The sequence below is a fragment of the Lepisma saccharinum genome, chromosome 20 (assembly GCF_977018435.1).
Source record: "Lepisma saccharinum chromosome 20, izLepSacc3.1, whole genome shotgun sequence".
Classification (NCBI taxonomy): Eukaryota; Metazoa; Arthropoda; class Insecta; order Zygentoma; family Lepismatidae; genus Lepisma; species Lepisma saccharinum.
The window spans coordinates 14190576-14205932 of record NC_139248.1 but is presented as its reverse complement, the minus strand read 5'-3'; the positions used below and the strand labels follow the sequence as shown (position 1 = coordinate 14205932).

At 38.3% G+C, this 15357-nt stretch overlaps 1 protein-coding gene across 2 annotated transcripts in view; it reads left to right on the top strand.

The window, feature by feature from the left end:
• Ipk2 (Inositol phosphate kinase 2) overlaps window positions 1–14511 on the top strand; it is a 121184-nt gene extending 106673 nt beyond the window's left edge. For both annotated transcript variants that reach the window (XM_083141822.1, XM_083141823.1), the window contains exons 5-6: window positions 3808–3943; window positions 13804–14511. In XM_083141822.1, the coding sequence (XP_082997948.1) occupies window positions 3808–3943; window positions 13804–14363 (696 nt within the window). In that variant the 3' untranslated portion in view covers window positions 14364–14511. The remainder of the gene's footprint in view (window positions 1–3807; window positions 3944–13803) is intronic.
• Window positions 14512–15357: the final 846 nt, after the last annotated feature.

Below are 15357 nucleotides of genomic sequence, written 5' to 3'. Positions count from 1 at the left end.
TTGAATGGAATACTGTTGCCATATTCACAAACTACAGAATTCAAGCTTTACAACGATATATAACATGATAGGGTTCCGTAAACACGAAAAAAAATTTCTGTGCATAATACGCACCACAGTTTTTGGGTGCAAAAATTTTGGAAAAAAAGTGCGCATTATAGATGAGTAAATACGGTATTTATTATTTATTAACAACTTTATTTACATGGCGAAGTTAAGGCATTAATACCTTCTCTTCCACTTAACCATTCCATGTTACTTCATTCCATAATGCCTTTTGCCCATCCCTTTCTTGCAGTGCATGCCACAGTTGGCAGCCAAGTGTATCGCCACACCTTGTTTCTGTTTTCTGCTATCTTAGTTAAAATTACCATTTTGATCCTTTTCTTCACCTCCCATCTCTCTCTGTGCCTTGTGGGAACAAGTGCACCTCCTCCACCCACTCAGAAGCAGCCCTTCTTTGTCTGTGGTTCCGAAACCCCAAGAGTTATGACTGTGATTTCCCATGGAGTAGGAGAAATGGAGGTAGTTGAACACTGTCCGAGAGACGGTGAGACATACAATACAGTGTGTCCAGCTTAAAAGTACAATAAAAGAAAATTTTATAACATTTAAGTTTATTAAGATATTTCCGTAGAGTTTTCTTCTACCTATAGAGTAACTCAAAAAGTTTGTTTACATACCTAGTACACCTCAATATGAGCATCATTAGTTGCTCTACAGATGTCCAATCTGTATTCAAGCTCCGCACATTTGTTGTTCAGCATAACTGGAGTTACATTTCAGATTGCAGCACAAATGCAATGTCGTTGATCAGGAAGGTCACAAACTCATGTCTGGTACACTTAACGGACTTCAACTCGGCGAGAGCAAGAACACACCATACCTTCTGCGGAGTACACATGGCTACTGACGCTACGACTGTTCAGTTCAGTTTGTGCATGCACGCACGTGCACACAATCGAACGAGTGCTGGCATTTTGCAAGGGTGGGGAAAAAAACATTTTGAGATTACCTTTGAAACTACGTAAGGCTTAAGGTGCTCTTGGTTAAATATTACACATAATGATTTTTTTTTCTTTTATTGTACTTTTAAGCCACACATGCTGTATAATACAATATATTGGGAATGGAAGTGGAACTTGTTAGGTGGGGTTTGTTGGTGATATTTGTATCATTCAGCAAGGCAACAATGACACTTCAGGGTATCTACTAGTTGGGGAAAATTGTGGTTAAGTCATTGAAATGTCAGGGAACTTTCGTGTCTTTCTGGAAAATCAACATTTTTGTAGTGGTGCACCAAAATTAGGTTTTCGAACAGATAAGGGAAAAAAGACAAGCAAGAAATTTTAAATTTGTTGTGGACCAACTATACTTCAATTTGATATACTGAGTATTATCAGTAGCTACAGCAGAAATTGTACATTATACTCTTGGAAAAGGCAGTGTTCTGAACTATTTTTATGTAGAAATGGTACGAGGGTCACTATTTATATTTTGAGCCTTGGCAACACTGATTGAAGTTAGGTGCGATTTGACGTGTGCACGGAATGGTCTGGCATTATTGACCATAACGTACTTCAAATGTTTTGTCAATAGCTTGATTTGTGTTGTTAATGTTGCCCTTGAGATTGCGCGACAACAATAAAATGGAATTAACTCGTGAACATTTTCGTGCAATGATTTTTTACGATATTCGACGTGGATTATCAAGACAAGAGTGCATCGATCAACTTACTTCCACATTTGGCGATGAAGCCCCATCCTTTGCCACTGTGAAACGCTGGTATAACAAATTTAATCGTGGCCGCCATTCGCTCACCGACGAGATTCGCGAAGGTCGTCCAAAATCAGTTGTTGTTCAAGAAAACATTGATGCTGTGCAAAACCTTATACTGCAAGATCGTCATGTGACATACTGTGAGATTGAGGCAACCATAGGCATTAGTTCCACCAGCATATATAAAATATTACATGATCATTTAGCTGTGAGAAAGGTATGTTCTCGTTGGATCCCACACAATTTGACAAACTCAAAAAGACGCTCGCGTCAATTGGTGCAAACAAATGCTTAATAAATACAACCGTGGTGCTTCAAAAGACGTATATAAGATTGTAACAGGTGACGAATCATGGATATATGCATATGAGCCGGAACGTAAACAGCAGTCGACTGTATGGGTGTTTCAAGATGAACCCAATCCAACAAAAGTTGTTCGCGCTCGAAGCACATCGAAACAAATGGTTGCCTGTTTTTTCGGGAAAACTGGTCATGTGGCAACTGTGCGTTTAGAGGAACGTAGAACGGTCAACTCTGAATGGTACACAACAATTTGTTTGCCAGAGGTCTTCGGTCAAATACGGAAAACAAACAAACGCCGTTGGATCATTCTTCATCAAGACAATGCCAGCTGTCACACATCTCGTCTAACAACTGAATTTATGAATAGTCAAAAAATTGAATTGATGGGTCATCCACCGTACAGTCCTGATTTGGCACCCAAAAACTTCTTCTTGTACCCGTATGTCAAGAATAAATTGCGTGGACAACGATTTTCGTCGGCGGAAGATGCCGTTGATGCGTTCAAAAACCATTTTTATGGAGGTGTCTCAAGAAGATTGGAAAAACTGCTTTGACAAATGGTTCGAACGAATGCAAAAGTGTATTGACCATAAAGGAGAATACTTCAAAAAACAATAAAGCAGTTTTCAATGCCAAATTCCTGTTTTTTCATTGTTAGGCTCAAAATATAAATAGTGACCCTCGTATTACAGTAAGCGGCTATTAGAATTTTCCACTTTCTTGTTTTGCGTTTTTGGTTCGGTTAGAGTACAGATTTTACTACGAAATGTTATTATAATTATGTATTATAATAAATATGCTACATATAATATTTATACTATGTAACAAAGAATTATTTGTTAACCGTGAGTCAATACTGTTGGTATCACTTTTATATGTGAAGTTAATACGTATTCTAAAAATTTGGTTAAGTGATTCTAAGTGCAGTGTTTGCTAAAATATACTCCCTCTGTCCCATAATTATAGTCCGGTATGCCAAAATTGTGTCTTTTTATTTAGGTTCTTTTGGATACTTGATCGGCCAATTTGTACTGATCCTTGAGTAACCTAACGTTGTATGACTCATTCCCGTGTTTAATTTTCTTCTTCTGTATACACCAATGTCACAGTTTGCCTATCGGACAATTATTATGAGCAACAAAAAAAAGTGTACCGGACAATAATTATGGGACAGAGGGAGTAGTTGCCTTCTTATGCACATGTTTAAATACACAGATGAATTGCCCTAATGACTTCATTCTGGAAAAGTCTGGGAATTTTTTTTTTTTTTTATGAATGTGGAGACACTCTGAACATGTAAATTTTCCAATCTTGAGTTGGTGTTTTAAGTGCACTCATGCACAGAAATGCTAATTGGGAGTGGACCCACAGTTTAAAGTGGGGTCCAAACCACTATGATCCTCCACCAGGTACACATTACAAGCCGACGACACTACCACTACACCGTTGGGGAGGCTTCAAAATTTTCCAAGCTGAGGGGAGTGAATGCATTGATTTTATTTATATTTTATCTATTCCTGCATTGATTTTAATTGAGGTGAAAATATATCTAAATATTGATTTGGTGACTAAAGAGGAGGGATTTTGGTTTGAAGAAAGATATTTTAAATTTAAAAAAAACACTGGAAAATGCATAAAAATGAATGTTGTGCTGATGAAACTTGACACTAAGCCACTAATCGAGCTGTCTGAAGCAGACGTTATAATGTATCTTTTTATTTCAGACTAAATACCGGCAGACAAAGCAAGTTCTTGGCTTCTGCATTCCAGGACTCCAGACTTACCATCTCACAAGTGGAGAAGTTCTCAAACTGGGAAAGGAATACGGAAAGAATTTAACAGAAGACAAAGTGAAAGATGGTAAGATATCCTGTTAAATGTAGTAGTCACAGTACATTTTTGTAATAATGAAGATGGTATCAATACGAGGGTCACTAATTATATTTTGAGCCTTGGCAACACTGATTGAAGTTAGGCGCGATTTGACGTTTGCACGGAATCGTCTGGCATTATTGACCATAACGTACTTTAAATGTTTTGTCAATAGCTTGATTTGTGTTGTTTATGTTGCCTTGGAGATTGCGCGACAACAATGAAATGGAATTAACTCGTGAACATTTTCGTGCGATGATTTTTTACGATTTTCGACGTGGATTATCAAGACAAGAGTGCATTGATCAACTTACTTCCACATTTGGCGATGAAGCCACTGTGAAACGCTGGTATAACGAATTTAATCTTGGCCGCCATTCGCTCACCGACGAGATTCGCTAAGGTAATCCAAAATCAGTTGTTGTTCAAGAAAACATTGATCCTGTGCAAAACCTAATACTGCAAGATCGTCATGTGACATACTGTGAGATTGAGTCAACCATAGGCATTAGTTCCACCAGCATATATAAAATATTACATGATCATTTAGCTGTGAGAAAGGTATGTTCTCGTTGGATCCCACACAATTTGACAAAAACTCAAAAAGACGCTCGCGTCAATTGGTGCAAACAAATGCTCAATAAACACAATCGTGGTGCTTCAAAAGACGTATATAAGATTGTAACAGGTGACGAATCATGGATATATGCATATGAGCCGGAACGTAAACAGCAGTCGACTGCTTGGGTGTTTGATGAACCCAGTGTATTGACCATAAAGGAGAATACTTCGAAAAACAATAAAGCAGTTTTCAATGCCAAATTCCTGTTTTTTCATTGTTAGGCTCAAAATATAAATAGTGACCCTCGTATTTTGTAGGACTATGCTCATACCAAAACCGATGAACATACTCTCACCAATTCTCACCAATACCAATGCCCAGTGCTGTGTAACGTAACAGTGTGGTCAAAACGTGACCGCACCAAGTAATTAATTGGAAACGGCCGGGTGGCGATCACATATGCAAAAAGAGAAAAATTTAATGCACACACTTCACGTTACAAGTTATATTTTCTTTCTTGTGTCGTACTTCCTGCACCGTGCTGCGAGAGTTTACGGGCGGCACGCACAAGAAGCACGAGACAAAAAAAAGCCCTGAAATAAAGAAACTTGTGAATTAAGCATATATGCGCAATAGTTTCGAAGGGTCCGACAACGGATAGCAATACATGCCTTCTCCACTGTAACCAAGGTTTAATGACGATGTTCTCCCAACGTAATATCCTTTCTCCTCCCCCAACTTTCACAAAACGTATGTCCTCAATAGCTGCCTTTTTTGTTAACTTCAATTTTGGCTTTCAACCAATTTTCTGTTATATGGGTCTTACTGTCTAGAGCGTATAACCAATACAAATTAAGTGATCCCCACAATTCAATTAACAAATATATATATATTCAAGGTTCCAATTTAATACACTTTACGAGTACAGACAATCCCAAAAAGGCAAGAGTTGGGAGCAATTTTAACGAACAATGTAGTATTAACAACAGTCCGCGCGACCTGCGCGCTATTTTAACCTTCTCGCATAAATTTTCATTTCCTTTTTAACAAACAGCGAGCAAGCATAAATATACTAATCAGTTTAACAACAACCTTATTTCTTTACTGGATGAGACAATAGAATAATTTGCATGCACAGATTCGTATCTCTAAAATACCGTGAAGGTGCAGTTTTGCAAGAATGCTCACCGCTACCTTTATTTAATCAAGGACTGCCTCTCTTTTTACTTAATCAAGAAAATGCCTCTCTTTTGCTTAATCAAGAAAATGCCTCTCTTTTACTTAATCAAGAAAATGCCTCTCTTTTGCTTAATCAAGAAAATGCCTCTCTTTTACTTAATCAAGAAAATGCCTCTCTTTTACTTAACCAAGAAAATACCTCTCTTTTACTTAAGCTGCACCTACTGTGTTTATTTTTACCCTGTTTCTTATTGCATCGCTAGTGCTACCAAAATATGGACGGGTTGGCTATTAAACTACGAGAAAGTAAACTGGGGCAAAACGGCAGGAATCGCGATTTTCTACTGCCCTTATTATCAAGTACGAACGTGCGTACATTTAACGTCGCTGAAACAAGTCTTGAGCGATCGAGAATGATATGTTTCACTGTCAAGTTTAATACACTGCCTGCGCATATAATGTTTAACAAATAGTTCAATTATGCAGCTGGTCACGCTTTGTGTAGGATTTACAAATACCAGTTTATATAACCACGTTCGCAATATTGTATGAGTTTACGCGTGCATACATGCCCTTTCTTTCTTTTGCTCCATTTATTAACGCGCACTCACCAACATGTGCATTGGTTTCAGACACTTGTCAAAAAATGTTGACCGTGAAAAACAAAAGGCAAAGGGGGGGGGGGGCGACAACTGGAAGAGAAACTATTGTTTTTCTCGTAGAATTCGTTATTCAAAGTTCCATAAAAGTGAAAAGCAAGTAATCGAATTTTAGCAGCGAACGGCGAGATTGAAAGATGTAATCAAATTCCCATATCACGGTCAAAGAGTTAGTTTTGTACGTACCTCACCACTAATGTTCAATGCACACAAAAATGCAACGCCATCCTTCCACAATACTCATTTAACTAGCTTCTCCTTGTTAACGGTTGGTATGGCAGGCTTCACTTCAACAAACAGTGGTGGAGTACTATCTCTTGCCGACGAGGACTAGATGTCGTGCACAAGAACAGGCATGTGCCGTTCGCAGCGGGTCTACGAGGTGGAGAGCGAGAGGCGAAAACTGGCTGCCCCGTGCAGCGTATTTTACGAGCAAACCTGTGCGGCAGAAATCGCCGCTAGAGGCAGCACCAGAAGTCATCGTGAGGGAGAATGCCCTCCGATGGCTAAAAAAAAAATGAACGTCGCTTTTCTTCACTTTTTTTTTTTGTGTAAGGTTTGTAAATACAAAAGTAAGGCAAACGTTACAAATACCCCCGACTAGAAAAGCAAAAAAAAACCCACTGATATAGAGAAGGCAATGCAATTTACCAAAAAATATAAGCATGCAAATATATACCCGTTATTGACCAACAATATAAGAAATGTTAAAGCAATTAATGCTAGTAAAAAAAAACCCAAAGATTAACAAGACACATGATAAAGCACACTGAATCGTAATCACCAATCAGAGTCTAACTCTGACGAATTTCTTAATAACACGTAAAGTTCAAAATTTTGAAAACCAATTCTGTTGTCGATCCTCCAATTCGCAGAACATCGTGCACACCTCCCGGTCGAAACACCTAGATGTCTGACGAAATTCGACTCTCTCTTGACAGAAACAATCACACTGACTGAAACATGTCTGCTACGTGGTCATTCCTAGGCATGCATCAAAAGGCTACGGCGAGTTGTAAAGGGAGTTTTAAAACACAACCATTTCCCAAAAGAGCACCAGTAGTACATCACATCCTCGTAGGAGTAAAAACATAGAAAAGAAAAAAAACCAAGAATCAAAAACTAGAAAAGAAGGAAGGAAGAGGCAAGAAATAGGAAAGTAGAGGAGGGAAATTACTACAGAAGGGAAAAGGAAGGTAGCACTATTACAAAAAGATGCAAAAAAGCAGGTATAACCTTAGGATACACAACATATACAGAGTCAATCTTCAATAGAGCATAATCAGCAGTATTAATAAACACCTCTACAAAGAATGAATAAAATCCCTCATAAATACACAAAAAAAACTTATTTTATGGATAATACATGTGTGCATAAAAATACACATTGAGAATAAAATACACAATATATATACATACAAGAACTATCTAAGAAGAAGAGCCAGGATATACGTTGGATGAACCGAGCACTACAACGTAATAATATCAAAACATGTTATGAACCGAAAGGGAAGCTCTATGAAGGACGCGGCACATTACCGGAACCGGTGAAAAGGGAAGAAGTAGGACGACGGCGACACGCAGAAATTAAATGGCCCCTTCGGCGACAATAGGTACAGTATGGAAAATTATCCTGAGAAGCGGGCCGAGAGGGAGAGTGAGGAATGGGCGCCAAAGAAGTCACGGAATTGTTCCAGTGAGCAGTTTTGCTAGTTTCTATAGCAAAAATCTCTTTCGCGTATTGGGTAAGTTCCGCCAAGGACTGGGGGTGGCCGCGAAAAAGGAGGCAACCCATGGAAATGTGATTCAGATGGAGGAGAATCGTCTGTAACAGGATGTTTTCGTCCCAAGCAAGCACGAGAGCGGAAGCAGAAGTGACTATGTCACATACAAAAGGATGGAGATTTTCATTAAGTCGCTGAAGGCGCGTGACATATTGGTTTACTAACAAGAGATACTGATGGTTAGGAACCAAACAGTTCCAAATAGTAGATTTGAGGTCATCCCATGAAAGGGATTGAGACAGAACCTCCAACCAGGTATTTTCCAAAAAACCTGTGGTGCGACGGAAGGCATTATGCAAGACCCACTCCAAAGGAAAATGGCCATACCCAATAAGGCGCTGTAAGGCAACCATAAAAAGGAAAAGCTTAGGGGGGTCCATGCCATCGCAGAGCGGTAAGGCGTCAATCGCTCTATTGAGATTTTTCATTTTGATAGTATCTAAGGGTGACTGGGAAGGAACAAAAGAACACAAGGTCTGAGGAGCAGGTATGGAAACAGAAGGAATTGGAACACAAGGAGGGGGGTTGTCAACAATGGACGGGTGGGGAGTGCAAACGATGGACGAACCGTAGAATCGGAAAATCTATAAAAAGGGGGGAGAGAAGAATGATGCTGTAAAGGTGGAGCGGAAGGAACCGAACATACTGGCAAATTGGAATTACCCAAAGGGGGCATGACAGGCAGAGACAACGCAGTTTGACAACCGGCGTCAATAACCTTTACGTCGTCCGGAGGAGCCATAAATAGCTATGCAAGCAGCCTGTACAAATATAATGAAGGTATACACCAAGGGAAAATGTAAAAATTAAATATGGTGTGTCAAAAAAATCAATATACGGGAACAGGAAAAAAATATATATATATCCACTGAAGGACGAAAGGATAAGTACCAGAAAAATAAAGCTGAGAAAAAAAAGGGGGGGCAAAAATTAATGGGAGGGAAAAAAAAATTTCCGTTACAATTATAACGAAAAGGTATAATGTTGGTTGGTTAGATCAAGGAAAAAAAAAAACAAAGCTCTGCTGCTAATTTTGTACTGCACCCAGTTACAAATTGCACAAAAGATAGTGTTGCAAAACAGTAAATATGTTGGAAAAGAAAAGGTGACCTGAAAAGGAAAAAAAAATCGATTACCTAAAAAAAAGGGGGGAGGTCATAAAACAATTGGGAGGGAAAAAAATTGTCAGGTTATATAGTAACAACAGTAATGTTGCTACAATGAATCAAATAAAACCATGCTCTGCTACCAATTTTGTAACGTAACAGTGTGGTCAAAACGTGACCGCACCAAGTAATTAATTGGAAACGGCCAGGCGGCGATCACATATGCAAAAAGAGAAAAATTTAATGCACACACTTCACGTTACAAGTTATATTTTCTTTCTTGTGTCGTACTTCCTGCACCGTGCTGCGAGAGTTTACGGGCGGCACGCACAAGAAGCACGAGACAAAAAAAAAGCCCTGAAATAAAGAAACTTGTGAATTAAGCATATATGCGCAATAGTTTCGAAGGGTCCGACAACGGATAGCAATACATGCCTTCTCCACTGTAACCAAGGTTTAATGACGATGTTCTCCCAACGTAATATCCTTTCTCCTCCCCCAACTTTCACAAAACGTATGTCCTCAATAGCTGCCTTTTTTGTTAACTTCAATTTTGGCTTTCAACCAATTTTCTGTTGGCTTTCAACCAATTTTCTGTTATATGGGTCTTACTGTCTAGAGCGTATAACCAATACAAATTAAATGATCCCCACAATTCAATTAACAAATATATATATATATATATTCAAGGTTCCAATTTAATACACTTTACGAGTACAGACAATCCCAAAAAGGCAAGAGTTGGGAGCAATTTTAACGAACAATGTAGTATTAACAACAGTCCGCGCGACCTGCGCGCTATTTCAACCTTCTCGCATAAATTTTCATTTCCTTTTTAACAAACAGCGAGCAAGCATAAATATACTAATCAGTTTAACAACAACCTTATTTCTTTACTGGATGAGACAATAGAATAATTTGCATGCACAGATTCGTATCTCTAAAATACCGTGAAGGTGCAGTTTTGCAAGAATGCTCACCGCTACCTTTATTTAATCAAGGACTGCCTCTCTTTTTACTTAATCAAGAAAATGCCTCTCTTTTGCTTAATCAAGAAAATGCCTCTCTTTTACTTAATCAAGAAAATGCCTCTCTTTTGCTTAATCAAGAAAATGCCTCTCTTTTACTTAATCAAGAAAATGCCTCTCTTTTACTTAACCAAGAAAATACCTCTCTTTTACTTAAGCTGCACCTACTGTGTTTATTTTTACCCTGTTTCTTATTGCATCGCTAGTGCTACCAAAATATGGACGGGTTGGCTATTAAACTACGAGAAAGTAAACTGGGGCAAAACGGCAGGAATCGCGATTTTCTACTGCCCTTATTATCAAGTACGAACGTGCGTACATTTAACGTCGCTGAAACAAGTCTTGAGCGATCGAGAATGATATGTTTCACTGTCAAGTTTAATACACTGCCTGCGCATATAATGTTTAACAAATAGTTCAATTATGCAGCTGGTCACGCTTTGTGTAGGATTTACAAATACCAGTTTATATAACCACGTTCGCAATATTGTATGAGTTTACGCGTGCATACATGCCCTTTCTTTCTTTTGCTCCATTTATTAACGCGCACTCACCAACATGTGCATTGGTTTCAGACACTTGTCAAAAAATGTTGACCGTGAAAAACAAAAGGCAAAGGGGGGGGGGGGCGACAACTGGAAGAGAAACTATTGTTTTTCTCGTAGAATTCGTTATTCAAAGTTCCATAAAAGTGAAAAGCAAGTAATCGAATTTTAGCAGCGAACGGCGAGATTGAAAGATGTAATCAAATTCCCATATCACGGTCAAAGAGTTAGTTTTGTACGTACCTCACCACTAATGTTCAATGCACACAAAAATGCAACGCCATCCTTCCACAATACTCATTTAACTAGCTTCTCCTTGTTAACGGTTGGTATGGCAGGCTTCACTTCAACAAACGGTGGTGGAGTACTATCTCTTGCCGACGAGGACTAGATGTCGTGCACAAGAACAGGCATGTGCCGTTCGCAGCGGGTCTACGAGGTGGAGAGCGAGAGGCGAAAACTGGCTGCCCGGTGCAGCGTATTTTACGAGCAAACCTGTGCGGCAGAAATCGCCGCTAGAGGCAGCACCAGAAGTCATCGTGAGGGAGAACGCCCTCCGATGGCTAAAAAAAAAATGAACGTCGCTTTTCTTCACTTTTTTTTTTTGTGTAAGGTTTGTAAATACAAAAGTAAGGCAAACGTTACAGCTGTAGTCCCAAAATTTCCCCCAACCTTTTGCCACTTTTTGCCCCCAGAAGTAAACTGTCCTTGTCCCCCTAGTTTTAGCACCCTATTGCGGCAACTGGATGAAATCATTTAACTTCCACAAGAAATGTCACTCATGTTAAAATACTGATGACTATGATATACCCATAATTGGCATAAAAGAGGTAGAATAGAGAAGGCATTGTTAAAATAAAAAAGAACATGAATGTGTATTTTAATGATCGCATTTAAACATGGATTTTATGGGCTACAGTACTGCATGTTATTGTATTTTATTTTCTTGTTGATATTGCTTCTGTGCATTATCAGTTTGTATACCGTTAACAAATTTAGCACTAATTACACTAAAAGTGAAAATCTTGGGAAAAATACTTATGTAAAAGAAATAACAGAAAATGTAAGAATTATTTTTTCTTCCATTGTTTCGAGTGTTTAAAACTGAAATACAACAGACTTCAGTTGTCGTTTTTAATGATAAGCGCATAGTCTGCCGCCAGTTGTTTCAGAGAAAAAGAAAGAAGAATATTATTTGTGGAGATTTTGCACCAAAGCGACACATTGAGATTACAAACTCACTAGACAATTGCCCAATTTCATAAATAAATCTAAACTAAACGTAAGTAAAACTTATACACATTGTACCAGAGGGTATATGGCATATACCCTCAACTACAGCACTACCAATGCTTGAAATTTGTTTCTAATAATTAATATTTTTTTCAAAATATTAATTAATATTAGTGACATTTTGGTCATATCTGACTTCATTAAGAAAAAAGGTTGTTAGAAGCTATACTGTAGATAAATTGTTTTTGTTTTGTGCTTACCCATTTCAGAAGGCTTCACTGATTCCAATGCAAATTGTATGACATGGCAATTTCACTCAAAAATTGAAGGATATCACATTCTACTTTGTCACTCAAATATGACCAAAATGTCACTTGCTATGTTTTACACCCGAACCCTTGAATTATAAGTATAAATTTATCACAGTTTTGCTTCAAAATATTCAATTACACCAGAAAAATTAAAGTACTCACGTTTCCACAAAGCTGTTTTACATTATTTTCTATTAATTTCGGTGGCCACTGCCACCATCCTCGTTGGAATTCGTTGTGTTGTTGCTTGCCGCGTTTCTGTTTCTTCTTCCTAAATCACCGCTAGGTGTGCTGCTGTCACCTGTATGTCTGCGTATATGTCGTCTGCTGTTCACCGGTGTTAATTGCTGCAGTAACGGAAGCCAGGGCGTGGTGTGTCGGACCACTATCTATGTTCAGTTCACGGTTTTAGTGCATGATGGCGTGTGTTTCTTTGATTTTTGTGTCTATGAGAGTGTGTGCTTTGTATTTGACATGTACTTTCTCAATTTTATGTTTGTGGAATTTGATATGCTAGTGTTTCTATTTTTTAATACCTAATTTGGGATGATGATAAAAATCTGTTGATGTCCATCAACATCATATTTTGAATTTATATAATATTGTGAATTATGACACAATATTACAGTTGAGAGTAAGCCTGGGCCTGAGCCTTAATCTCCACCATATAAAATAGGAATTAAATAAATAAATTTTAGTGCCCAGTTGCCTTTTTTGCATGCCAATTTTCCGAGTTTTTAGTACCTATCAATCCTCAGCCTTGTTATAACATAAAACATATCTTTGAAATGATTAGTGTAAATAGTACATTGTTTGAACTTAGATCGTGTATCATACTCTTCAGATGTAGTATATACAGGGTGGGGCAATGAAGTGGGCGATTTTGCAACACTGGGTATAGCTAGTTGTTGCATCAGAGGCAACAAGTGACTACCGCCATCTTGAAGCCCCTGCTTTACCATTCACTTATGATGAAGTCGTGGAACTGAGCTCAGCATGTATTCGCTCTAAAAGCATATTACAAAAGCAACAACGGAGATATTCCTTGGTCTGCCACATCACCGGATCTATCCGCATGATTATTTTCTTGGATATTTAAAAGCAAAACTCTTCCAACCAACCCCCATGCACCCTCAATGAACTTAAAGATTGGTTATGAATTTGATCCATATCTTCCCGGATCCAAAGACTGATAGAATGTGTGGAATGAAATAGAGATCATCTTAGTAATGTTATTTTCAAATAAATCAAAATGTAAGGATTGCATTTGTATTTTTTGGGGTGATTCTTCTTCCATGAATAAAATAATTCATTTTGTCTTAATTATGTATGTTTTGTTAATGTATTGTGAATTATTTTGTCTTAAGTGCGGAGTATTTAAAATCACCCAACTCTCTGCTGCACACTGTATTTATGAGAATATCTCTCTCTTTTTTTCCAGCTTTCAAACTGTACCTGAACGGAGAGTCTGGTCTTAGTCGAACGTTAATCCTTCAGTTTCTGTCCAAGCTATGGCGGATCCTTCGCTGGTGCAGAAATCAGAGGAAATTCTTGTTCTACGCATCGTCAATACTACTTGTCTACGATGCCCGTAAGTTGCGACACTACCTCAAGACGGAGTGCCAGAGTAGCAGCGGCCCTAATCTGAACGTCAACTCAAACCTTCCTCGTCCACATTCTCCGAGTCAGAATAGTGATCGGGCTTCGCATAGGAAACCGGAGAGCTGCAACGGCTGGCACAGCCACTTTGAAAACATATCCAAGAATCATTCTCTTGTGAACAATTACGAGAAGGATTTGCAAGCCATGAAAGAGAACTATTCAGCAGAGTTGGACGAGTTGCTTAACTCGTGCTCTTGCAACGTCCAAGATTTTACGGTTGTAAAGATGATTGACTTTGCGCATGCGGTGCCGGCAAATGGTCAGATGGACACAAATTACATCTACGGATTGGAGAATCTTGTGAAGACTCTTGAGGCCCTTCTCGAACAGGTTCCATAGATTGTGTGTGTTCTGATACAATAAGATTCCAGTATTGTCGAAGAAGAGAATTTTGTATGTATGTATAAAAGCGAAAGTTTTACTATTGCACATATTGTTATTTCATAAGCATTTATACAGTTTAATAAATATTTATTGGAGTTAGTTATTTGATGGCTTTATGTAAGTGTTGAGCCTCGGCAGGATTTCAGATCTGTCTGCTTGCGTTAGACAGATGCATTTCATTCAAAATTTTTACTAGCATAAATGGTATGTAAATGCTTCCAAAAAGCTTGTAGCCAATAGTACTTTAGACAGAAGCATTTCATGTAAATGTAACATTTACATTTCGGTTGGCTTTTGCGATTACAATGTATAATATACACAGTACAAAAATCACGTCAAGTTACACACCATCTATGGTGAGAGCATGGTGTTTACAATTGAAACAAATAAAATATTCTTCCATATGTGTATTGTGTACATTATAAAGTTAAGCAGCGCCATTCCTTTGTACCTAAAACCTTTTTATAGGAAACGTTATTCCACTCGGTTGAATAGTTATCGACTTTAAAAATGTGAAGTGATGCGTACTTCACATCTCACTCGTGACCCAGAGCTCAGTTCTGATTAGTTATGCTACGGAAGTATTCTATTCTATTCTATCTTTGAGAAATGCTATGGAATCTGAAATGCCATAAGATTTTTACTTTACACGTTAGCATTTCGGTCATGGCATAAATGCTAAGGGAAATGCTTTTGTCTAAAGCTAGTCTTACTCTTCTTCAGATATTCTAATTCTCAGAAACCAGATATGTTGGATCAGTCAGGGAATTTTCGTGAGGATTTAAGGAAGGAGGGTCAGAAGAACTAATTGGCAATGAGAAACACACTGCAGATGCTGCAAAAGTTTTTTTTTTTTTTTTTTTCAACATGGGTTTAATCTTCAGTTAGGTTAAAGGTAGTGGAAACAGATGCGAGTATTTGAACTGCTACATTGCCAGGTCTAGAGTGC